Source organism: Leuciscus leuciscus, assembly GCF_965113295.1.
Source record: "Leuciscus leuciscus genome assembly, chromosome: 10".
Lineage (NCBI taxonomy): Eukaryota > Metazoa > Chordata > Actinopteri > Cypriniformes > Leuciscidae > Leuciscus > Leuciscus leuciscus.
The window spans coordinates 29,649,690-29,677,130 of NC_138734.1; the positions used below are offsets into that span (position 1 = coordinate 29,649,690).

Below are 27,441 nucleotides of genomic sequence, written 5' to 3' on the forward strand. Positions count from 1 at the left end.
TAAATATGGAACTCATAAGATTCTTTGACAGCTTTTTAAAATCATATTCTATGCATTAGATTATAGTAGTATTAAACCATGTGTCATTTATTTTAAGCAAAAATACACAAAACATTTCGTTTTTTATTTATTTTTAGGTTTAATGTAATAATACAGTTATTTAGAAAGGCATAAATATCCAGATAGTTTCAGGGGATATCATTTAAGCATTTCAATTTTAAGTTATCTCAACAAGAAAAGTGCACGATTAACAGAATGGATGTTTTTTTAATTGGTGCCACTTATATGCTCAGTGCTTCAGATCAATAGTTATGTGCATGAGGCCTTTTTCTGCCATGAGTTTTGTATCTCTCTCTTAAACACTGTAATTAGTGTGATAATAGGGTTAGTCACGTGACTCTCAGTGGTGTGCTATTATCATCACGTTCAACATAAACATAAACACCCACATCAGTAGTGACATGACATATTTATGGCTGACGTTGGTGCAATTCAAGCGCAGGATATCATAGCACATGGTAGAAAAATTGTTTACATTTTTTCACAGTCTACATAAGAAGTCCCAGACATCATATATTTTCATATGTCTCTCTCACGCTCTGCTAGATTGAGGCATGATGCCGACACATGCCAGTCATATCTGGACGATATGTGAGTTCCCCCGGGGGGCGGTAGTGGAGCAGAGGGCGACCCCGACACTTTGAAATCCTTCTTCAGTTTTGTCTGTCTCTCATTATGCTCCTGCTTTCATATTCAGTCCTTTTCCTTTGATTTCCTTTTCATTTCATTCTCATTTATACTGTATGTTTCTTTCTTTCTTTCTTTCTTTCTTTCTTTCTTTCTTTCTTTCTTTCTTTCTTTCTTTCTTTCTATAATCTGATTGTTTTGTCTCGTCTCTGTTTTTGATTCTCACATATTTGTTCTTCTCATCCTCATCTCTGCTCGTGTTCATGCTTGCTCTGCTCTCTGCATTTTACATGTAAGATTCTGACTGCCTCATTTCACATTATAATGCTTCTTACATCATAGATTTGATGCATGTGCCAGTGATGTTAATGTGTGCAAGATCCATGTGACGAGCAATACAGATGAATTAAATCATTTGTTTCCAAGAGCAAACATTGTTTCATGGACTTTACAGAAACAGAATATATTACCTCGTAAACTGGAACGAGCCTCAGTTTTGTTAAGCAACCCAGATTTTAATATCTACATGGTTCTTGCTCAAAAACATGAATCATAATTTAACAACCACAATGTAATGAAATAGGTATTCATGCGAACAAACATGTTTACACATTTTCTGCACTTTATATTTTATAATACAATACATGTAGATGTAATCTGGTTAAGTCTGAAAAAAGAGAGAAAAATATTTTCTTTTATTTCATGTTTACATGCAAGTAATTTTTTTTCAGAGGTAAAGAAATATTCACTTGTTAGTGTGCAGAAACAATCTTCTACTCACATTCTCTACATTTCTATATCGTTCAAAAATGTGAATGTTTATGAAAGGGGGACACAAAGGAGATTACATGTAAATAAAATACAGATTTTTTTTCCCCCATGAAAGTATTGAGTTTAATTAATTTTCTTCCTTCTCTGTGTAGAATAAGATATTAATCAGATTTATGCCTCCATAAATGAACTTTTTAAACACTGTATATTTCTATAGCTCAACAGAAACTTTCACTGTGATGTATTGTAGACCTGGAATACATTAACACTCAATCCAAAGCTGAAAGTAAACTACAGAGAGAGAGAGAGAGAGAAATGTTAACAGCATTCGGTTCTCCTCTTTAGAACCCCAAATTCCAGGAACCTGTTACACTGGATTTTCTGGATGCGGAGCTGGAAAATGACATTAAAGTCCAGGTATGGCACAACACACACATACAAACACACAATAGCATGATCTCAACATTATTATTTTATTGCTATATTGATGAAACACCTGGGAGGTTTTGATTCAATGTGCAAACACTTGCATTATGGTGTTTCAGTTTTATAAATGTGCTGATTTGTAAGTTGTGATTTGATAGAATAGAATAGAATAGAATAGAATAGAATAGAATAGAATAGAATAGAATAGAATAGAATAGAATAGAATGTCTGAGTTTCTTGAAGAACTGTTTAAACCATTTCAGTTACAAAACATGTGCTGACAAACCCTTTTTGCTCATGGGATGCATATTTAGCATAGATAGTAGGGATTTATGTGAGTAGTTGACATTAAGCCTGACCACACAAGTCAAGGAACATTTTTTTTTAATGTTCTTGTCTGCATACAAATGAAATGTAATTGCAGATGAAAATGTACATTAGTATTCAATGAGCTCAAGGAAAAATGTTACTGTAATTTCTTTACTAAAACGCTCCCACATTTTTTGATGTTATCATAGTTTTTGGATTACTATTATGGTAGTAAATTGGCAATGGTAGACACCTCTGTGATTCATATACCATGGTATTTTAAAGGTATCTTTAAATTTACCATGTAAATCCCGGAGTATATGAATATTGTGTTGACATATTAACACTGATCTTCTGATCTCTCTCAGATACGGACTTTGATGATTGACAGAGACCCTGGGGAGAAAACGATCGAAACGCTTGTGAAATCTCAAGATGAGGTGTGTAGATCTTAAATAATTATTCTTCTGTACCATATTCTGTCCATATTTGGTTCAGTTATACCTTTCATTCCAATAACAGAGATACATTGATCGAGGAATCAGGACATACACCTGGGCACCAGTTAACGGGACAGACTACAGGTTTGAAGTCTGAGTTATGGCATTACCTATGCAAAGTGTTTCAATGCTCCCAAAAGTATTTGTATGTATAAAACACGTTGTCTTTTTCTTCTCTGTGTGGGTGTCCTGCAGCCTGGCCTTGGTCTTGCCTGAATACAGTCTGCATTACATCGAGGCAAACCTAGGGAACACTATAAAACAAGCCATGTGTGAGTACCGCCTGTTCGCCCAGAACATACAAACCTGCTCCCCACGTTGAGCAAACACACTATCATTTACTAAAAAGATCAGATAGAGCCTTCGGTATGCAAAGCTATTGTTTTATGAAATAGCTGAGAGTGCTTGCAAATATTTTTCATCGGCTCGCAAGAGAGGTCTGCCTGTTTGTGTGTGTGTGTGTGTGTGTGTGTGTGTGTGTGTGTGTGTGTGTGTGTGTGTGTGTGTGTGTGTGTGAGTGTGACCTCGATTGTCAGGGCTGCTCTCTGTATTAAACTGAGGTCCAGCTGGTCTCCACCCATCCTGAGCAGTGTAGCCAGGCGTTTGATCTGACTCTCCCCAGAACACAGGGGCCCCGGCTGGGAAGAGAGACTGCTAACGCTCCCTCCCCTCTGGACATGTGCTGTTGAGGTCCAGATCTGCACACATACACAGACGCTCAGCTCATTTAGAGGAATATTCCAGGTTGAGCTCTATTGGTAGCATGTGGCTTGCTGTCAATTTCGCAGAGAAAATTACTTCAGCTTGTACCTCGTTGCCCCATAGACTTTTATTTCTGTATAGTTCTTTTGTTTGCTTTTATAAACCCAGGTACACGTCAAACTTATTTTCAGTGGTAATTGACAGATGCTGTCGATAAAGCTTAACTTGTACTTAAGCCAGAACATATCCTTATAGGAATACTTCTCCCAGAAATGAAAATTGACATTATTTACTGACTCTTGTGTGGTTCCAAACCTGTATACTGTCATTTTTCTGGAAAACATAAAAGGAGAAGATTTATGTTGCTTCTTTTTATATAACAAAAGTTCATAGTAAAAATAATTATACTAGTATATGCAGTCTATATGGTTCCTGCCTGTCTTTTGAAGCCTTATGAACAGACCAGAGTCATTATAGTCATGCTAATCAGTGATGTGAATTCGAGAACCAGATCAGTCTGATTCTTAAACTGGTCCATGAAAAAAAATAAAACGGATCAAAAGAAAGATTTACTTCCGATTCAGATGAAAAATGTCAGAATGTTGAGTAAATAATGACTTTTTTTGCCCAATCTTTTGGTGAACTATTTATTCAAAACAATGAAGATAAACAATCCTGCACACACACATTTATTCATCGTAAATGGACATGTGTAAAACTAAGTTTTTCTGTGATCTCTCCTTTCTGTCTTTCAATCTTTAAATGACAGCACATTGGGGCAAGTACTATCTGTCTGTCTGTCTTTTAAAGTTCTTTCACTGTATGTTCTCCGGATTTTACCTGGTGTTATTGAAATGATTTACATTTGTTTACGCATGATTTTAAGTTTGAGTTCAATGCTTAACTCATTTGTTTGAGTAGCCTAATTTTGTATGCATGGTCTGTGCAAAATCAGTCGATTAATTGCTGACAGTGTTTGGTGCTTGTCTAAACATGCATGCACAGTTAGATATGTTAAAAAAAGATGTCCAAATAAAAGATTCCAATTTTTATTATCCATGCAAATATAAACCAATACATATTTTCACTTTTATATGGTAGGGTGCGCTATTATGCATCATCTGAAAGAGTACAGCATATCCGGATCAAAACACAGGCGAAGAAGAAGCAGAAACATGCGATAGAAGCATTGCTTATGCAAATGTAAAATAATGCATTCATTAAACATTAAACTGCTTATAAATCAAAACTGCTTAATGTTACCGAATGAAATGTCGACACAGGAAGAGATATAGGACTGTTACTTTGGGGGTGTTGATGGACTCGATCTACTCCATCGATGTTTTGATCATTGCTATGGATTTTTATTTTATTTTTTTATTTTATTTTTTTAATAAAGCAGAGGCTCTGTTCTTTCTTTTGATATATTGTATGTTCATACAACAAAATATTCTGGGGGCCATGAGATTTTTGTGAAATTTCACACTGTCAGTTTTTGGGATTGACAACCGCATTACTTACAGGTATGAGTCCTGAAATGTCCCGTTCACACAGCAACTTGCAGTAGCGTCTTGAATACTGTCTGTATGAACGTGCAACAAGAGTCAAGCCTGTATTCTCTAACCAGTAACCAAAGCGACAGTGACCAAATTAATATCAAAGATTGTGACGTCCATAAGTCTTATCACTTTTAACACGACAAGAGTCTAAGCCTTTCATCCCGCAATACACAGTAGACATGCGTTTGTGCATTGGTAGTCACTCCTGTGAATAACCGAACTGTGTGTGAACGTAATCATATTAAGGACTAAACTACAGGACTGACAACCGTATTCTGGTGTCTTGTGAATGTGGCCAATAACAACACTAGTTCTGAGTGGTTCTTAGCTTGTTGATATGCGGTTTCTGGGTGGTTTCCAGGGTATTTATATACATTACAAGGGTGTGCGGAGTAGTTACTAGGTCATTGCTAAATTGTTGCTAAGGTGAACTTGGGTGGTTACATACTGACCCAAGTAAAAAGACCCCACCAATTACCTCTCTATGATATTCTGGTCCCTAGATATGGTCCAGGTCCCTCCTTTAATTTATATCTATGAGATAATCACAAGCCCTATTTCTTTTAAAAGTAATAGCACCACTCTCCTCAACAGGTCTCTGGTCTATGGCGCGAAGGATTGCGAGATGAATTATGAGTTTTATTCTTGCAACACTGCACAGGGGCCGTGTTGAAGGATCATACTAGAATGCAGAGCTCTGAGCCAGAAGCATTTTTCTCCTTCTCACTGTTCATCAGCATCATTGTTTTAGCATAACGGTGCTTTGTAAGATCGCATAGCTTTAACTTTAGTCATTACAAGCAAGAAAGCCAACAAAGGAAATTTAAGCTTGTGAAACAATGAGTAAAGCAGGTTTGGAGGACTGGAAGGGGCCACGGAAGGTCATATTGTGGCTTGTAAGCAGTAGCGTTCAGCTACTTGAGGCACCAGCGGTCACAGGAATTTGATGTTTTGTTCGCAAGTTATAATTATTCATCTAATTTATTACGTGCGAGCGTGTTTGGGTATGTGTTAATGTGCTAAAACTGATATTTCTGTATTCTGGAGTGTGCTACCGCAGATATGGGTATCTCTTTCTCTCTCTTCTTCCACATATTCCCTTTCTCTCCATTTCTTGTTGTAAAGGATCCTGGCACAGGTTTATAGGCTCGTAAAGAGCCAGGTCCATATGGTTATTGAGAAAGGGGAAAGAGGCAGCGGTGCAGAGGTTAGGTCTTTGCGGTGGTCTTCAGAGTGCTCCTGGATACCTTAGAAGCCCAATTCCACGCTTTGGGAGCTCCACGGGGCTTGTTTGACCAAAGCCGAAAGCTGAATGTAAACTTCAGAAAGGCAGAACGAGAGAAGTGTGGCTTTTGGGAGCCGTGTAGAGCAAATAATGAGAAGAACAGGTGAACACGGAGTTCTCTCGAGGGACGTGTCCTTACGGCTGGTTGTAACCAAAAACTGTGATGATGCACTTGGCTGCTTGGACCGCAGACCCTGGACTAGACTGGATCTTACAAGTTCTGGTTGTTTAGGCTTGATTAGCCTCATATGTGTTTGTCACCAAGTACCCAGAAAGTGTTTGTTGGAGATCAGAGATGCGTTAGTTTGAGAAGAGAAGAATCTGAAATGGTGCAAATTATATTGACGGCAAATTCAGTGCAGATGTGAAGTCACTTATTGACACATTGACAGAAGCTTCAAACACCCATTTGAACACAAACATGGGTCTAACACCACCCTGTTTTGACACAGACACACAGACCATATTATGTGGGCCTTACTGTCATCAGCAGATGAAACCTGTCATTGTTTTTTTTATGATCAAAAGCTCTCCTAATAGCAATAACGAGAGTAGAGCTAATGATGGCCTGTGTATAGATGCAGACGACAAGGCCTCCCTCCAAGTTTAGGGTTTCTAGATTTAATTGAACAATGCTCTCTATGAAAAAAAAAAACTTTTTAAAATAGGTTTTTGCATTTTTTGAAGGCCCCCTCAAAACGCGATTGGGCTAATTTTAGCCATGATTTGAGTAGTTTTGATTAGCAATTGGTTGAATTTTATTGTGCAGGCCTGGCAACCTTCTGTAGGGCCTAGTCACTTGTCTGTAGCTGTCCAAGCATGCTATTTAAGCGAAGTTAACTCAAGTTATCAAGTTAGATGTATCTGATCATCCTCCAAAATATGGCCACTATTTACATCTCATATCGTCTGTAAACTGTTGCGTTACCAAGGCAATGATTGACGGATTTGTATTATATTCCAAAGAGCTCTGTAATCAGCCCTACAATGGAAAATTAAATCATATCCATACCAGGCTGGAGCAGCATGAAATGGAACAGTTAAGCAATGAGAACGGTTTGGCCCAGCGGTGGTGTGATGCAAGGTGGTTTCCAGGGTGTTGCTAAGTTCTAAGTGGTTTAAAAAGTGTATCTATGCAGTTGCAAGGGTGTTCTAGGTGATTGTTAGGGCATTAACGGGTGGTTTCTAGAGTCCAGGTGGTTGCTTAAGGCTGGCCCAACTAAAAGATTTTTTAAATCTTACCTGATTATCAAAATGTGAGAGACCACAAACATGACGATAAAAAAAAAAAAAACATAGATTTAACAGTTTAATTTTGTTCCTATAGTGTGTGGAATGCCGCGATGCGACCAAGACAGCACACCACTCACTAACAAATTGCATTCACAAACAACCAGAGTCCGGACTGTGAACACAGGAAATCTTGCAAACCTTGAAAAAAAGAAAAGAAAATAGTCCTGGCTCTAAAATCCTATTCAATGAGCCATATTTGAAGCTGTTTTAAATTAGCCAGAAAATATGTAGTAAATTCAGTAATGCATGGCATCTCATTGCTTTAGTGAAAGTGTGTAAATTGGAACTAGCACTACTGTAAATTATACTTGTTCTTTTGGCTCTAGTGATTCATAATCATATTTAATTTGACAACTTTCTGAAGTAATTGCCTCAAATATTAGCCAAGAACACAATGTTGTGTACACACAAAAGGCCATCAATTCTCAATAATATATTTAGACATAATTAGATGCATCTGAATATTTTGAGCTACTGTCTTGAGTTGTTTTGCCTAGCTTTTTTTGTTTATAGGATTTCATTACATGCACAGTCAATTTTCCTTGTTCTAACAAAAATGATGGTTAATCCTTTGTTTGGCTTGGTAATTGTGCAGTCCGGAAGTTTCTAGACACCATCTAAATGGTCTGGTTCTGTTTTGGTTTGTGAGACAATCTACTGGCTCACATCAATGACTGATTGCTTGTGCACCTTTGATGAACAAAGAGAGTTTGATGTGACTTCACCAAACACTGGCTGACCTTTTTTTCTGATCGTGAATACTGCATGCCAATTTGTTCAACCATCATGTCATTTGATGTTTTCATCAAGCGTCAGAATTATTTTACCATGCCTGCCAAACTTTCCGCTCTCTCCTCTCGTAACTCTCTGTGTTGAATGGAAAGGACTGTCTGCATCCATTTCTTCACGCCTATAATCTCAAACTCGCGTCTTTGTTGTGTGTCCAGGCTTTGGCTTAATCTGAAACCGCCATCGTCTCCAAGTGCATGTTTTATATGAAATGCTGTTTTCAGAGTATCCGGTTTACAATGTTGGACATCTTTTGGGACTATGATGGACTGTGGTAACTTTGTCTTTCTCTTTGTCTTCTGATTGGTTGGATTTTCACCACAGGGAACAAGGGCAAGTACTGCACCCTCCTCTTCTAAGATCTTCACGTTTTATTACATTTGTCAGTTATTGTACCATTTTATTTTCATTGTCATTTGCATGCATCTTTTCCTGCTTTTTTCCAGAGCATTCATGTCACATCTGTATGCGTGCAATTAAAGTAATCTGTTACTTCTCATGAGTGCATTTCAAATCCGTTTTTTCTTTAATCTATAAACATTACATTGATTTTGCATGTTGTTAATTGTTTATAATTTTTTCCCAGTTTCTCCTTTAAAATTTGTTCTATCCAATCAACCTATTTGGGTTTTTGCAATGGCCAGTGCTAATACAGATAACTAGAGATTGGCATGGTGGATATAATTCTGAAATATATATTTGATTTCCCTCCAAAAAAAATTAAACCAGCCTAAAAATGTTTTGATGGTCTTTGGTGGTCTCTCAGGCTGGTCTGTTGGCTGTTTTTTTGTTCTTTTTTCAGCTGTGGATGCCAGCTGCAGACCAGCTTGCCCATGCTGCAAGACCATCTAAACCAGTTAAGGCTGGTTGTATGCGTGTATTACAATGAAATTAACATTTTGTTATGCCATATTAACTTGAATTTCACTTTTCTAGTCCATGCCAGTCTAATCTCAGAATGGCCACATATTGGCTGATATATTGGTCTATCACTACTGTCATTTTATAGTTTTGAATATTTTTATATGGTCTGTCTAAACATGTCTTTCTCTGTTTCTCTGTGTAGTCTCTGAGACCATGCAGCAGGAGAAATTTGAGGAATATGGGTACACCTTTATTGCACCCAGGTAACACACACATATATATACACACACCAAGCAAAAACAGCAGACCTCCCACAGGGTTTAGTTGTGACAGCTTTATAAGGGCTGTATCTAGACTCCATTGGTCTTTGAAGGCCTGTAAATTCACACCTTCAGACCCACACATTACTCCCCTTAACAATGGATCCCACAGACACGGCGGCAGCAAAAATGTTTGGTCTCAACTTCACACTACTTAAATGCACAGGCGTCATTGTGGTCATCAAACTTGTGTTTTTTCTGTGAATAATTATTTAATTTTTTTTCAGGGAATACTGCAATGACCTCAAAGTCACATCCAACAACACCCAGTTCCTGATGGACTTCAATGAGTACATTGACAGAAAAACACCAAATGATCCTATGTGTGAGTCTATCTATCTACCTACCTACCTACCCTCTATCTATCTATCTATCTATCTATCTATCTATCTATCTATCTATCTATCTATCTATCTATCTATCTATCTATCTATCTATCTATCTATCTATCTATCTATCTATCTATCTATCTATCTATCTATCTATCTATCTATCTATCTATCTATCTATCTGTCTGTCTGTCTGTCTGTCTGTCTGTCTACCTCAGTGAACTCTCATTGGTTCAAAGTAAAGTGTGTAAGTGTTTTCGGAGTACTAAGTTTCAAATACTTTTTGGGACCGCTGTATCACACTACCTTTTGCATGTATAAACCACTGCTGTCATTATTAATGTAATGATATCAGAGGTGAGAGGACTCAGATTACTCTCTTGTAGGCGCTGAGTCAGGTTGATTCCCGCTCAAGTGATGTCAGCGTGTGTGGCGGGCGGTCCCGCTGTCTGTGAAGGTGACCCCTGTCAGCACTTTGTTTAATCAGCCTGTAATTGATTAGTCTGCTCGGTAATGACTCCACCGTTGTCATCCTAATGTTCATACTCGTGATGACTCACTGTGTTTTCTGTAAAGAGATGCTATCACTGCAGCGCTCACACGCAAACGCACCCAAAGATGTTTGCTAGCTTTTTGATTCCTCAGATAGGCATTACTTTTGTCCTAAAAAAGTATTCAGCAATGTTCATGTCACCAAACTGTTGCTTTTACATTTAAAAGTCCATATCATATACATTTTTTTATTATAATTAAGCACGTAATGCTTTTTTCCCTCATAAAAGTGGAAATGTAGCTTTACATGACTATTTCCATCTTTTCCCTCTCTCTCATTTGCAAATATAGGTGTGATAAATACAATATATTTTACTGCTGTTTAATTTTACATACCACTGTTTCCACCCTCCTTCTAAGCTTTTTTTTTTTTTTTTTTTGAAAAATAAATAGGTAGCTATATATTAATGTTCATGGTTGTGATATAGACCGATATTGTCCCGGACTGCTCAGACACAGTTGTGGATCCAAATGCCGCTTTATTAGGGCAATCCAGAATCATAATCCATAAAACAAGCTATAGGTCAAAACACAGGACAGATAATTCAAAAAGAAAACAGGCCAGAAAAACACAGGCAAAAAAGTCAAAACCAAAACATGGGTAGCCAGAGGGAGAGCGCTCAGAAATGTGACACTTACAAGACTTTGCAAAGAAGGAGTGAAGACACAGGACTTAAAGGGTAACTCTCGCCAAAATGCAACCTAGGGTCTTTTTGTTAATCTACCCAACGCAAACTTTCGTTTAAAAGCATAATTAGAATGGAAACGCCACTTTTAAGTTTGACCGTATTTTCATTTTCGGTTAAATTGTGTTTCCGCCGGCATTTTGACAGTCAAAAATAGTCGATCTCCGAATGCAATGTAACAGGGAGGAGAGTTAAGATGGAAAGCTCCTAAAGCTTAGTTCCATATAAATTCACAGATAATTTGTTGTTTTGTCATTAGTGAAAATCAATATTGACCTTGTATTTGAAAAAGGATGCTCATATAAGAAGCAATACTAAAATTCAGAGTCAGTTCATTCACATTCGGAGATCGACTATCTTTGACTGTCAAAATGCCGGCGGACACAGCAACAGTGAGTTGTTCAAAATCTTTCTTTTTAGTAAACTCTGTGTACACAAACAATGTTCTCAATGCTTGAGTTCTTGTGTAGAGCCCCTGGTGATACTTCGAGCAAAGTTTCATGTTGTGTCGAGCCTTCTTACTGTTTTAAAAATAGCGAGTTTTGATGCTATCATAGAAGTGCCCCAAGCACTCCCATTCAAAAGGCAATTTGACCGAAAACGAAAATACGGTCAAACTTAAAAATGGCGTTTCCATTTTAATTATGCTTTTAAACGAAAGTTTGCCTCGGGTAGATTAACAAAAAGACCCTAGGTTGCATTTTGGCAAGAGTTACCCTTTAAATAGGCAGGCATTAACAAAATAATGAGACACAGGTGGGTGGAAGCAATCAAACATAATTAGTCCAGGCAATGTTTTATGGGAAATGCAGCTGATTATGGTAAAGCAAATGAGAAGGGAGGAGTGCCCTCTGGTGGAGATCATGGGCACTCCAGCTGGCGGATGTAACAGATATATTATCCACTAGACTGACTGTTACGAGACCATCAAATGAACTGAAATGGTACAACATAACATACAAAAACCATAGAGACACAGTGACAGTGCATGACAACTTAATTTAATGAAATATAATGATTTGACATAAACAGAGCATGGTGGTAAGAAAGTAACAAAAAACAAACAGAAAGAAAACCCTGACCACACGTATCTACAGGGAAAGTGAAACTTGCCTACCTCCCGACCAAAAACAAAAGACAAGTTTGTTGTGAGTCTTCCGGGTCCTCTAACTGCTAAACTAATCCTAAACTAAACAACATGAAAACTATTTCTGTTTTCAATTTTCTAGTGAATTTTGAATAAATATTGGGTAGAGTATAATTACATTTCAACAATTTGTTTAAATCTGTACCAGCCACTGACAAGCTCAAACCAGTCAACTAGTAGACCATATTCTGGGAGAATGAAGTTTGAACAAGGGGAATCCTGTTTTCCATGACATAATCCAAAATTATATAAACTATAAAGACTTTCCTTTCTCTCTGTCTGTATTTGTCAGGTAACGTCAGTCTTGTAAACCGATTGCTGCTGGATGCTGGTCTCACGGCGGACCTCGTCAAAGTCTGGAAGGAGCAGAGTGTGTAAGTTTAGGACAAAACACACATGGAACAACATAAAACACTCATCCATGTCTGTGTGAAATGTCTCGAGGTTTCAAGTACAAAGATCTCCGGAGAAGACAGAGAGACGCCTTCATATAACTGCTGAACACAAAGCTCTATTTAAAGTCCTGTCATGAATAAGAATGCTGTCTTAATGTCAAAAGCAAACTCGAGAGTCTAGCAATTATAACCAGAATTAAAGAACCCGACCATCTGGGAGTCCAAAAACACAATAGACATTGCATATGTCAAAATAGTGTTTTCAATTAAACAAATGGTGTTTCAATTAATTTTTGTACACTAAAGAATGACCTAAATATAACATTGTTTTCTTTTTGTTCGAATAGGAGGCTGAATATGTTGTTTGATTGGAATGTCCTTGAAGTAATTGAATTTAACGCAATGAATACCTGAATAAAACACTCACAGGTGTAAAGCTAGTCTGTTTGTGGTCTTTCAGAAAATTCTAAACTAAAACAAAGCTGATGTCTTTTTTTTTTTTCTTTTTTTTTAGAGATGGAGTTTTGGCCCGGTTTGTGACTACAGATGGAGGCATTACACGTGTGTATCCTAAAAGGTATTCCATTCACCGTTGTGTGAAATATGTGCATCTCTCCATCCCCATGTGTGCATGTGTGTGTGAGAGATGCTAAATTCTTTACGATCTTTCCTCTGTCGGCAATCCCCACAGGGGTCTGCGGTAGAGACCGAAAGAAAAAGTGAAAAGGCATGTTTCAGAGGATGTTTCTGGTACAGAGGGACTCTTTTGAGATTTCTTATGGGAGCCATGTGCAGCTGCCACTCTCTCTCCTGTCTTTATTAGCTTAAATCTATAACATTGAGTGCTTGAGTTCATAAACTTAGTCTGGAGGTGTAAAACAGCAGGGCAGTGTTAAAGAAGCTACAGCAGTGCACTTATTCACAGTTCATATTTACTCAACTTAAAGCACAAAAGACAAAAGTCTTTTTTTGGAGCTTCACAGCACCAATTACTGTCAACTTGTGTTTTATGGCAAATAGCGGCATGTACATACTGCTAATCATATTAGTTTGTGTTTCATGGGGGAAAAATAAATTATGTTTTGACTGACTTGTCTGAGATTTTTCAGTTTTCAATTAACTGTCGCTTTATTTTAATTTATAAAAAAAAAAGTATTTGCTTAATTCCTTTATGCTGTATTTTTAATACTTATAGTAGCGATTAATGTCCACATTGCTTCCATTATTGCTTTACCCTAGAATCCATAGTTTTGACTTGATATGGTATGATTTATTCTATTTAGAATTTACCTATTATTTATTTTATTTTTTTAATAATTTAATTAAAAACAAAATGAATTCCATGATATTCCATGAGTTCCTCATATAGATCGTGTATGTGAGCCTCAGCAATGTAATTTTCACTTTAGTTACAGTTATAATTAGTTATATTGAATTTATTTATTTTACATGGGAATTGAAACAAACAAATTCAAATAAACTTTTACAAATATTTTTTATCTTTTATTTTTTATGATTTTATTACACCGACTATAAGGATAATAACAGAATGCCTTTTAATAAAAACCTTTTAATGCATTCATGTAGGATTTTTGGGTTATGCATTCTTGAGTTCAATCATTACATATTGCTATTGTTCATTATTGAAATGATTGATTCTGCGTTTTGTTTGAAATGCTTCTTAATTTGGGTCTTCCTCTTGCCTTTGTCTCTTTCTCAGTGCTGGGGAAGAATGGGGTGAAAACTCTGAGACCTATGACTCAAGTTTTTACAAAAGGAATCTGGACAATGACATATACATCTTCACTGCCCCATACATCAACAGTAAGAAACACACACACTTACAGTACACGTCCACTCTATAACTTTTGGATAGATGCATGCTCTCTTTGGCACTCTGCTTTACTAAGACAGCTGTTGATCTACTCGAAATGCGCACCTACAGATCTCTTGCCAAGGTCGAGTAAGTTTATATTACTGGGGGATTACCATTCAATGAGACTACCTCACATTCACGCACGTGTGGTCTGCAGGACTAATACACACACGGTCGAGAAGCACCCATGCGCCAAGACACAACCCCAGGGGAACGCCTGGTCCTTGTGTTTATGGGAGGTTTTACCATTTAAGCTAATGGTGAAAGCAGACTGAAACCCTTACAGATCTCTCTCAAACATTTGGGTATCAGATGTAGCATGTCTACCTTGGCAGGTGTTACCAGATGAATTGCATCAACAGCATTTAGAAACCAAAACCATGCTTGTTCGGATTAGTTAAATGAAGCAGAGAGTCAATCCAACCTTTTTGGTAAATGCAATTTATTGTTCTGCATTTGTGTCATCTTTTCCCTTGAAACAGAGAGCAGAGAGTCTGGTTATGAGTCCGGTATCCTTGTCAGTAAAGCAGTGGACTTGGACATTAATGGAACAAAACTCAAACCTGCTGGTGAGCTCTTAAAATTCAATTACACTACCGTTCAGAAGTTTGCAGTCAGTATGATTGATTGATGAATGAATGAATGAATGAATGAATGAATGAATGAATGAATGAATGAATGAATGAATGAATGAATTAATTAATTAATTAATATTTTTATTCAACAAGGATGTGTTAAAATGGTCAAACGTGACAGTGTAAATCCAATTGATAAAAATTATTTCTATTTAAAAATAAATGCTGTTGTTTTGACCTTTCTATTCATCAAAGAATCCAGATTTTTGGGGGTTATATTTTGGGTTCACCAAAATATAAAGCAGCACAACAGTTTTCATCACTGATTTTACTGTATTTTTGACCAAATAAATGCAGTCTTGGTAAGCATAAAGCACTTAAAAAATAATCTTTCAGGCCCTAAACCTTTGAACGCTAGTGTGATTGTTTTCTTTTAAATAAAAAGTAAGTGTAAAATCTTAAAAAAGATCTGTTTATACTGAATTATCAAGGATTTCCACCGATAAAAAAAGATTTGTCATAAAAACAGTAAAGTCATCAGTATGTGGTTTTTAACTAAATTTGGAAGTTCTTGCAAAAATAATTTTGTTTGTGTTGTTATGATTCGTCACTGATGACTAGCAAATGTTGTGACTAATTAATTCATTTCAGAGCTTTGTGCTCATCAAGGTCTGACCCTGACATAGCTCCTTCTCATCATCTACATTTTATCTTCTTCTTTTTTTTTTTGTCCTTGCTTGAATAAGATTTCATCACAGATGTGTTTTATGTTATCATACAGTGGTGGGAGTCAAACTCAACGTGTCGGCCTGGATGAACAGCTTCATAAACGCTACCACCAAGAAAAATGTAAGCAGAAATTACCTCTTTTCTTTATCGGCACATGTGGAAGCTGTTTAGTCTCAAACGCAGCCTCTCGAGATGGGCCGATATTGCCGTCTGAGAGCGGAGATGAATTGACTTGCTCCAATAGTCGTTGTTAAAGGCTTGTTTCATGAATTCTCAGTTCTCTCCTCACATAATTTCCTCTCCGCAGTGCAAGGATGAGATCTGCGGGTGCCTCAGGAATGATAAGGTAGGGTGCTGACTGCTTCATGCTGCTCTGACCTCTGTAGTCACTTATCTAAAGCTGCTTTCACTCTCACTTTCTGATGAATGGCTGTTTTTACTCCTCAGCAAGTGGACTGTGTGATTCTGGATGATGGCGGCTTTCTGCTCATGTCCAATCAGGATGATTATATCACGCAGGTAGAATATATTTACAAGGCTAATTGAGTCTTTTTGCTATTTTAATGCCAGCTCCAGCAATGCTATATGTTAACAGTCACCTAAAGGAGTCTTTTTCTTAAGTTCACTCTGATTTACAGATTGGCCAGTTCTTTGGTGAAGTGGACCCTGTTTTGATGATCACTCTGGTCAACTCTTCGCTGTTCTCCTTTAATAAAACCTACGACTACCAGTCCGTCTGTGACCCAGAGAGAGAAACTAAAGCTGCTGCAGGACCCCGTTCTATATACGTGGTAAAGAACTTTATATTGTCAATTTCTTTAGAAAACCATCATGTATTGTAGGGACTTCTGAAAGTCAAATGTTTTGATTGTGTCTGTATTAACTGTCGCATCTATATTTGTGTGTTTGTTTTTGGCAGCCAACGATAGCAGATATGCTAACTGTAGGCTGGTGGGCCTCCACTGCGGTCTGGTAAGAAGAAATAGACACTGCATGGTGAAAAATAGACAGATGAAGGATAGAAGTGTGAGGTGGATATTCACATTTGTTTGTCACTGTCTCCCTCTTAGGTCAATTTTACAGCAGCTTCTCCTCAGTCTGACTCTCCCAAATGTCATGGGCACAGGTATGTTAAGTGTTTAAGTGATGGAATTCTGGTTCATTTTTCTGCATTCGAGGAACTTTTGATATTTTAAGAGACATTTTTTTATTATTCTCTAGTCTTGTTTTACAAACTTACATTTATTTAGTTTTGTCTTGTAGAATGCATTGAAAAAGTAACTTTGGTTCAGCACAATATAACACTACTCAATGTTTAAAAAAATGACAATATACAGTATATACACACACAAATCATCCATCCATGTAGTGTATTTATATATCATGTAACTTAAAAAATCACATTTTAAGTAACAATAATTTTTTTTCCTCAAATTGTGCAGCCTTACATTATCTTATTATAAGCAATTCAATACTAATGAAATCATAATCATATGATAATAATAATTTGGTATTTTTCTAAAAACTGTCTTTTCCTGATGATGTCATTTAGGCTACACAGACTATTGGGTAATGCTATCCAGTGCAACAGTCGGGTTCCGGAAGTAAAAACTCATTTTCTCCATAGAGAAATAGATTTTTAACGATAATTTATACAGCTTTAGGGCTCATTCACACAGAAAAGACGCGAGATGCGGGCAGTGGAATGGGGGGAAAAAATGCACGTTTCGAGACATGTTTTTTAAAAGTTGAACTGATTTTCACTTGAGCACCGCATTTTTCACGTCTAGCATGTTTACATAGAAAAACAATGGAAAAGTAGTGCATTGGGATGGAAAAACGTTTTCTGTCTTAACGGCCCCTTAGTCTGCACTTGTGTGTGTGTGTGTGTGTGTGTACTTGTACAACTATCTTTGTGAGGACCAGTTTGAGTTTTAGGCCATTGGAATGAGGACAAAGAGAGTAAAGTGAGGACATTTTGGCCGGTCCTCACTCTCTGAGACCCCTTTAAAGGCCTGTTTGAGGGTCAAGGTTTTAGGGAAAAGGTTATAATTAGGTTAAGGGTAGGTTTAGGGTAAGGGTTTGGGTAAAGCCATTACATAAAACATTTCCATCACAAGTTAAAACGCATGGATTAAGTGAACTTCGATTGTACAAATGTAAATTGATTTCATGCAATGCAATTGAATCTAAATGAATTGATGCAATTAAATCGAACAAGCATCCAAAATGGATTTTGTGAGTGTTCTTGATAAGTAGGCTGTTCATCCTCATGCGTTTTGATATTTACAGTATGTGGATGGTGCGTTTGTGTGTTTTCAGCATACTCGGAGGATGACCTCTCGGATGCGTTCTCCAAAGAGAGCTGTATCACCGAACAGACTCAGTATTTCTTTGAGAACGAGAACAAATCTTTCTCTGGAGCTATGGACTGTGGAAACTGCTCCAGGTGAGGACTGTTTTTATTTTTGTACGTGCATAAATCCATCCGCATTCCCTCCATCCGTGTGCGTGTGGGAGTGCGTGTGAGCATGTGCAGATGATGTCAGCGCTCTCTTCCTGTCTCTTCCTGGATAATTGCTCATCCCGGTAAGTCATCCCTCCAAGGATCGAGCAGCTCAGCTTTCCTCTCCGTCCCCTCGTTCTCCAGATCCATCCGACGTCCAGCCGGCTGTAAATCCCGCCGGCCGTGCTGTTTAATGTAACACCGCTAAAGCAGAACGTGTTGGGGTGGGTGGGGGCGCTCGGCCTGACAGAAACTCTACGCCTTTTTTACGAGCCCCACGTGTGACTCTGCGTACGATAGTTTTTCTTCCATGTTAACTACTTTAGACATGTAAAGTTTAACAAGAGCCATAAAGAGAAATCCATTTGTGAGAGCTCAGGAGCTCAAGACCTGAGCTTCAGCATATGTAATTCAATCTCGCTCAGAGAGACATCAACACCAGATCAGTCTAAAGGAACGCATGTACTGATGAGAGAATTGCTGGAATTGCCAGCTTAAGGATGGCTCAAACAGAACATCAAGGAGACTACAGCAAATTATACTTTTTTCCATTATTAAAGTCATATTTCTTCAGATTTTTTGCATTAGTTATCTGAGGTCTGCTTGTCCTCTCTCAGCCCTACAGATCTTTTTGGACAACAAATTCTCCTCAGAGGTTATATAATACTCTGTTTTGAAACCTAGTGTGCTGCCGTACTGTCTACTGCCTACATAGACTCTAGGGTTGGATCAATATTGAAATTTTGGCTTTCAGTACAGTACCATTTTCTGGACCTGTTTTATCGATCCTGAATTAACACCTTAGGCAACAAATACAGCTTCAACGAACTGCAAGAAGTTCAGTAGATCTGATCATTTAATGTCAATAATTAATGATTCCTTTTTAAATAAATAAAATAAGTGATGGGTTCATTAATTCATTAAAATTACATTTAGAATAATACTGTATGTGTATTTCAGTTTTTCCTACAGAATACTGTTTTTACATCAAAACCCCAAATTCAAACGCTGAAATTGTAAACTGAAAATATATCCATATAACGTTTTCAATGTTATTTACCTGGTGCACAATAATGTTTGTACTACAATACAATATTTTATTTTGTTGCGCTTTGATGATAATTATATTCCACCATATAAAGACTGCAATAAATCTTACTTTTGTGAAACTACCATTCAAAAGTGGGATCAGTACAATTAAAAAAAAAAAAAAAGTCTGACCAAAAATACAGTAAAATAGTAATATTGTGAAAATATTATTACTATTATTATTAAAATATTATAATTATTTAAAATAACTGCTTAAAATATTTTACTATATTTTAAAATGAAATTTATCCCTATGATTGCAAAGCTGAATTTTCACATGATCCTTCATAAATCATTATAAAATGCTGATTTGCTGCTCAGGAAATATGTCTTATTATTATCAGTGTTGAAAACAGTTGTGCTGCTTAATATTTTTTAAATCTTGTTACAATTTTCAGCATTCTTTCATGGATAGAAAATTCAAAAGAACTGTATTTATTTCTAATAGAAATCTTTTGAAACATTATAAATGTATTTTTAATGCATCAAAGCAAAACACAAAAAAACTTGGCAGTGTATATTCTGGATTTGGTTTATAGATAAATTACAGAATCAAGCAATTTTGTCAAATTCAGTGTGTGTGTGTGTGTGTGTGTGTGTGTGTGTGTGTGTGTGTGTGTGTGTGTGTGTGTGTGAGACAATCACTTTCTTTGATGCACAAAAAACTATATATCAAGAATGTTTCAACACTATTTGTCCATATAATGAAAGACAATGTGATCCAAAAAAGAATTGTACCTCATTGACTTTCATTATGTGGACAAAAACAGTTCAAAAACCAATTATTCAAAATGTCATATTTTGTGTCTTGCCAGAAGAAAGTTATACACATTTGATGCAACCTGAAAGTGAGAAAATTATGACAGAATGTTCATTTTGGGGTGAACTATCCCTTTAAAATGCTGTCTAGGTATGCAGCTCACTAGGTTTTGAAACACCGCTACAGTTTCTCACAGGATGTTTTTCATGGAGGCCACATAAACCCACCTGAAACACTCCTCTGTGCTCTTATAACCTCTCATGCTCTCATGAATAAAGCATTCCTCAGAGGGCAGACAGATGTGAGCCACTGAACTTTAGGACTCCATGCTTCTCTGTGATCATCAAGCTCTCCGTGTGTGTGTTGGCATGTGTGTTTGTGTGAGTGTGACCCCGATGGCCGCTATGATCTGAGGCTCGTTATGCACCGCCGAGCATGCTGGGTAGCAGTAAACAGCCTGTGATTACTGAGAGAGCAGGTGATGTGTAACATAGAGCTTTAACGCACACATCCCTATATATACGTTTACATGTGCACAGGCCGGTGCAAAAACCTGTGTCACTCTGTTTTAAGGGGAGGGGGGGAGCCGTAAAAGAGAACAAGAGAATGCTATAAAGAAAAGTCATGGCTGAAACTCGTTTGGTGATGACAGTACGTAACAAGCTGCCAACCGACGCAGATTTCCAATATAATACACTCATCTCCTGTTACACTTACTAAAGACTTCCACACATGTGGGGACGGTTTTGGATATGTAAGACGTGTATAATTGATTCCTGACAAAGAGCTTATGCTGACTTGTGCGTAATGTTTTGAGTGCCTTTTATACCTGCTTGCTTATGTTTACTGTTCCTTCCGTTAAATGTCATACATGGGTGGTCTCGCTTAGGCAAATGTCTGCTTAGTTTAGAGATGTATAAACCATGATACTCGTCTTACAATATAAGCTGTTCCTGTGGGAACTGTGTTTGTGTCTTAATCACTTTTCTATTATCTTTTCTTTTTTTTAAGAATGTACCGGGCGGAGAAGCTCCCTAACACGAATTTGGTGTTTTTAATCTCTGATGCAAAGAGTTCCTGTCTCTCCTGCGATCCCAAACCACTGAGACAAGCCGAACAGCCCTGTATCCTTACATTTATGCATTGTTTCCCAACGTCTTCGTTCACAGTATACCGCTGCTCATTTATTTCGAACTTCTATTTATCTCTAAGTGAAGACTGAAAAAGAACTTTGCCGTGAGTATATCGGAGCCTTAAGATTGAGATAATTGCATTTGTTTTGAAGTTCCAGCTATTGTCCTTATAGATTTGTTTCAGCTACTGGTCCTGACCCATGTGTGCTGGCCCAGAACCCTCGGTACAGGAAAGGACCGGACGTCTGCTTCGACAACAACGTAGACGTATGTTTAAACCAAAAATTAATCTTCATCATTCACTACTTGTTTTTTTTTTGTGTTTTTTTAAGCTAACGTTAATTTCCTTTCTGTTTGCACGTTGAATGCTCATTGGCTGCTCATCATGCCTGTCACTGCTAGGAGGAGCCTTTGTGTCCAATCAGTGGCTCCTCTTCTTTGACCTATTACCCATCCATCATTTTGCTGCTGCTTCTGCTTTGTGTTTGATGGTCAGTTTCATCTCGTTTTGCTGTTTCCTCATTAAAACAGTGTGGCAAAAATGTCTTTATGTTCTCCACCCCAATTTAATTGTAGCAGTGCTAGACTTTCGCTAATATCTGCTTATCATATACGGGTTAAAATGCCCTATATTGTTTACTCAGTGCCTCAATATGGACTTTTAGGCAGGATACCACTGCTTTCCTCCTGCTGTGAAAGAAGGAAGTGCATTTTCAGCTAGTTCCCTGAGAGATTTTCTGTGGAATAAACATAGGAAGCTCCAGATGTGTTTCCATCCTTTTGACAGTAGCATTGATAATACGCCCCTATGTCTCTCAAACCTGGGGCATCCCAGGACTTTCATTGGCACGCCCTCCATGCACAGTATTGCATGCAAGCCTTGTTTCAGAAGACCATCAGTCAGAGTTGTGCATTATTTCTAAAGCAGGACTTTTTGCATTCGTGCCATTGATTTGATTCATTCCTTCCTCAGTTCTCAAAACATGTTTTGATATTCACTTTTCATTACACATAGACTGTGTTTTTTCATTGAGTTGAATGCTTTACGGTTCTAGGTTTTACTTGGTTTCGAGCTCTTCCAAACTAGGGTTATTATAGTCAACTAAAACCATAAAATAATTGTTACTTGAAATAAAATAAATGGAACCTGAAATAAATAAAGTATTAAAATGTAAACTTATTTTATTTCAGAAAGTTGTTAAAGCAACATTTCTCATTTTTAACCTGATGTACTAAAATAACTAAAACTGAACTACAAATTAATAATAACAATATATATATATATATATATATATATATAACTGCATGAACTTTATATAGGGTTAGGTTTGGCTTTGGATTGATTTAGGGTTAGTTGAATGCATTATGCACAAGTTATACTTATTACTACAGAAACTGCATGTAATGTGTAACAAGGACACTTTAAAATAAAGTGTAACCACAATAATAAGAAAATTATAATAATTCAACATGTAAAAAAAAATATTATATAACTGTAATAGTATCTCAGTGGCTATGTTTCCATCCAAAGTTGCACATTTAACTAATGCACAAAATTGGAATATCGCATAAAACATTTGTGGATACAACCAGCATTTCCATCCCATGTGTTCTAGATAAAAAAAACTGTCACTTCCTGGGGAAATTGGAGCAAAATATCTGTAATAAAAATGAAAGTTGCTGTAATCTGGGAAGCTGTGGATCTTTTTTCCTTTATCATAAATGACTTGCCTTGTGTTTGGGAAAGCAATCATCTGAGACACCTCTGGGAGGTCATTACACCAAATCATTTTGATGACAGACTTTTGCTCAGGCATCTCAGATTGATTAAACCAACATTTGAGATGCTGTGCAATTAAATTGGTCACCTAGTCCGTCCAGTTATCCAATCACATCAACTGTTGAGGCAAGTTCAAGGGATTTATTCAGTAAACATGTTTCCATCACTATTTATGTGCATGCCGCCTTATCAGACAAAGCTTTTTATGCACATTTTTAGAATTTACACGCATATTTTCTTTTCTATTGAGCGTCTTTGTTTTTTTTATATCCCAATATCCCAAATTGCGCATAAAATAGGTGGATGGAAACATAACTTATGATACTCAAATAACACTGGACTAAGCTGGTCATTTTTGGTTATTAACTGGTTAAAAATGTTCTAGGTGGTTGATTACCTGGGCTCTCAACTGATGATATTCTTGTAAAAGATAGTGTTGTTTTAATATTATTATTTATTATACTACTACCGTATTTATCATTATTTTTATTTAGCTTTTAATTTCATATTTTCACTTTACTATGGGTTTTGTTAACATAAAAAAAAAAAAATCATTTATAATTAGTATTATTATTTTTGTTATTAATAGTATTTCTATTTAGCTTTCATTTATTTTTATTTCAGTTTTAGTTGTTGTAATTTAAGTACTTTAACATTAACTTTATTTCAGTTAGGTGCCAGGGCAACATCTCTAACATTTCTAATAAAAATTATATAATAGTTTAAGTTTTTCATGTAGTATTCATATTAAATTTTATTTCAGTGTTATTTCAATTAACTAAAATGGTTTTTAATCTTTTTTTTTTTTGTTACCAATAACAACACTGGTTAAAGTTGGTAGACCACCTTGAACCAGCAACAAACCAGATGCCATGTTTCAAAACTCAATTAGAAACCTTTAACCATCTGAACTGAAATTACCCGACTATAGTGTGTTCTTATGTTTGTGTGAGGTAGAAGTCCCTAACATCTCTGTATTGACCGCAGGAGGACGCGACTGACTGTGGTGGAGGCTGCAGTTTGAGTCCGTCTCTCTGGATGATGTTGACTCTTCAGCTCCTTCTACTCTGGCTGCTTACTGGAACCAGAACATATTCGTCCTGACCAGAGCAAAACTGCAGACTAGAAAAAAAAAAAAAAAACTGATGGAACTGCTTACCACATGACCACAAAATAACCACACATTTCAACTGTACAATCTTAGATTGTCCGTTAGTCAACGCAAAACAATTTGACTAACGCAGATACAGAACTCTACTGTTAAACTGACACGGCTCATCAACTCACTGCCAAATTCTGTCCTCTCAGACCAACCAGAAACGGCAACACAGTCAAACACGAGAGACAGATATATGCTCTTATTTTATTTTTATTTATTATTTTTTACCTCACAACAAAGCCACATTATGATCACAAAAATGATTCATGCAAAAATGTTTAGTGCCACAAACAGGCTTAAATAATGTGTAAACAATGTGGTCAGAGACGGCTCCCGGCACCAGCCTGGATCTGAAGCAGGGTTTTAACGGTACAGGAAAGACTGTTCAGCTCTGGAGCTCATTATGAATTCAGCTCGAAGTGAGCTTTGCACCAGTAGTAGGTCAGTGATGTCACACTCAAGCCCTTTAGGCCCATAGAGGGCTGTTTTTCTTGTTTTATGTTCTTTGATTTCTTTGCTATGTGCAGTAGGGGAAATCTCATGAAGAAATGTTTAGGTCACATTTCACCCCCCTCCCTCCCCCCCAAAAATAAATCTATAAAATGAGTATATAAATACACACACATTTTTGTTTAATATATCATTTTAATATTATTTATATCATTTGAAATGTTATGGTGTTTTGTACTTTGCATTACAGTAATGAGAATAAGTAGCGAGAATTTAGTATGAAATCGCGAATCTGTTTGATAGTCTTATGTTAAATTTATACAGAAAATAATTTATTTTTCATTTTTTTATTATTATTATGGGATGGTATATGACCTGGAAATTTCTTTGCCATTTTTGTGAGATTCACCCAGTGTGATTTTTAATTTGTGCAAATGTTATTGTTCTTTTTGCTAGGTCTTTTGGCTTATAGTTATTTTGTTGCTAATTTTAAACTTCTCTGAGATCACCAGATAATTTTATATTTTAAGATTGACAAAACTGTAAGCATCTGATATAATCATTGGAGAAAAAGTGCCATGTTGAATGTCATGATTCGCTACGGAAAGATTCATTGTGCGATCAAACCACACTTGAGCAGTGCATCATCTGATGCGAAATGCAGACTGCTCTAAAAGACTGAACAGTGTACCGAATCCTTTTTTTGTTGTGTCAGAAGTCACACGCTCGCGTCCAAGGGTCCAGAGCATGTTAAATGTGCTTTGTTACCCTCCCCATCCTGTCTTCTGGGCCCCTGCTATCAAACGATTGCGTGTTTTACTGTATGTCATCCAGATACTTCATCTGTCAGATTTTGTTCCAGCATGACAGACATGATATCACAAGCGTGTCAGATATTACATCCACATGTTGAACCACTATGCGAAAACACAGCACATGACAGGTTATAAAAATGTTAAACCCTAGAGAAATATGCGTTTAAGATGGTTGAATGTATGTTTATTTTATTTATTTATTTAGCTTTATGATAGAAAGTCCATGTATGAGATTAGGTGATATCAATCAAAACTATTGCCAATGGGGAACATTTCCATGTGTTCCTTTTGAATGTTCTGGAAGAAGACGACACATCAACGGCAATGCCTAGAGCTATGAAAAATGAAATATACTTATCCATCCTAATCCAAAGGCCAAGTATCCAGGAATAAAATAACATGCTTATCTCTTCGTTTCAGAGGTGTTCTAACATTTGACGTCTATTTTAAAATATAAACATACAATCAGTGTTTGCATGAGTTCTTTGGCTTTTTATTTATGCAAAAAAAATAAATTATGATGGCTTTATTAGACTGTATGGAGCTTAAATGGATTTTTTTATTTCTTTGTTGTAGCCTTTATGATGAGGAGGCTGTTAAAGTGACGTAATTCTACAGTGATAATATTAAGTTCAACTGAATTTAAAGGCGGAAGATTTAATGTTGTGGTGACTGCCAAATGAGAATGAAATATTATAAAACGCACGAGATAGATCTGAAATAAAGTGTGTGTTTAGTTTACTGGATGTCCACGAAATATCGCTCGCACCTGAGTCCACGTCAGACTTTTTCCTTCGGAATGAGATACATTTTTCTTTCTGTCTTCACTGATGTAGCATTGAGTTACAGACCTAAATATGCAGTGCATTTATGAATCATTACAGACATTGTGGACCCCTCAGAGGCTTTTCGGGGTCTGGATTTCTCATCTCAGGCCTGAGGTGGAGGCCATAGTATGTAACATTTAAATACCTCACCAAACGACGTTGCGAGATGTGATTTGATCCAAGAGAGCTAAACTAACTCCCCTCTTTACAAACTACACCGCGTTTAAAACGCCAGTGAAATATACACAAACCCTGCATCGGCCGTTTGAACGCAAATTGATCCCATGCCTTGTCCGATGAAGAACGTCCGCAAAACATGAAACAGGTTAATGACATGATTATGTTAAAACTAAAAACTCAAAATCTGGCAGTGCCTACATGGTTAGTCAAGAAGAGCGAATTACTTAAAAGTAGCATTCATATGGGAATTTTATTGGCTTGCTGCAAAAAAAAGTGTTTTCATATGTTCTCCATCATGGTAGAGTTCAAGAAGCTGAATTTTTTAACTTTTAATATTACAAAAAGAGGAAGATTTGGTTCACTCTTAAAAATAAAGGTTCCAAAAGGTAGAAGAACCATTTTTGGTTCCCCAAAGAACCTTTCAGTGAATAGTTCTTTTTTTTTTTCTTAGTGTGAAGAACATTTAAAAAATCTAAAGAACCTTTTTCCACTATAAAGAACCTTAAATGAAATGGAAAAGATTCCATGAATGTTGAAGGTTCTTCATGGAACCATTGATGCCAATAACCTTTATTTTTAAGTCTGTATTGTGGATCCATTATCAAAAAAAAAGTAGTGAAAACCAGACACTCCAACGTCCAAATCATGAATCCAAAAATTTTTGAAAAACTTTTTTAAATAAAAAAAACATTCCACTTTACATAAGAGGGGATAGACAATTGAAGTGTGTTCAGGTTTTCACGGTGCTCCCGCGATGCTCTTTGACATTTCGACCCTCGCATGAAATGTTAGACTTGTATAGACATGCCCCCCTCATGTAAAGAGGAATCGGTTGTGTGTACCTATTATAATGTTTTCTGAATGCTGCTCTCAGCTGCTGTGCTGTCACATAGGGCTACCTTGTGTCTGTGCTACTGAACGTATTTACTGGTGTTGGTGCTCAGTGTG

At 36.8% G+C, this 27,441-nt stretch overlaps 1 protein-coding gene across 2 annotated transcripts in view; it reads left to right on the forward strand.

The window, feature by feature from the left end:
* Positions 1–27,094, forward strand: part of LOC309507521 (voltage-dependent calcium channel subunit alpha-2/delta-1) — a 107,264-nt gene extending 80,170 nt beyond the window's left edge. The window contains exons 19-39 of one of the 2 annotated variants that reach the window (XM_082181774.1): positions 1,804–1,875; positions 2,562–2,633; positions 2,716–2,777; positions 2,889–2,965; positions 9,388–9,448; positions 9,733–9,830; positions 12,512–12,593; positions 13,129–13,191; positions 14,335–14,438; positions 14,973–15,059; positions 15,847–15,914; positions 16,102–16,140; positions 16,242–16,313; positions 16,433–16,585; positions 16,714–16,766; positions 16,865–16,920; positions 18,117–18,243; positions 21,161–21,273; positions 21,467–21,549; positions 21,685–21,773; positions 24,050–24,220. In XM_082181774.1, the coding sequence (XP_082037900.1) occupies positions 1,804–1,875; positions 2,562–2,633; positions 2,716–2,777; positions 2,889–2,965; positions 9,388–9,448; positions 9,733–9,830; positions 12,512–12,593; positions 13,129–13,191; positions 14,335–14,438; positions 14,973–15,059; positions 15,847–15,914; positions 16,102–16,140; positions 16,242–16,313; positions 16,433–16,585; positions 16,714–16,766; positions 16,865–16,920; positions 18,117–18,243; positions 21,161–21,273; positions 21,467–21,549; positions 21,685–21,771 (1,629 nt within the window). In that variant the 3' untranslated portion in view covers positions 21,772–21,773; positions 24,050–24,220. Of the gene's footprint in view, positions 1–1,803; positions 1,876–2,561; positions 2,634–2,715; positions 2,778–2,888; positions 2,966–9,387; positions 9,449–9,732; positions 9,831–12,511; positions 12,594–13,128; positions 13,192–14,334; positions 14,439–14,972; positions 15,060–15,846; positions 15,915–16,101; positions 16,141–16,241; positions 16,314–16,432; positions 16,586–16,713; positions 16,767–16,864; positions 16,921–18,116; positions 18,244–21,160; positions 21,274–21,466; positions 21,550–21,684; positions 21,774–24,049 lie in introns of both variants that reach the window. The other variant, XM_082181773.1, reaches the window with a different exon arrangement.
* The last annotated feature ends 347 nt before the right edge of the window (positions 27,095–27,441 follow it).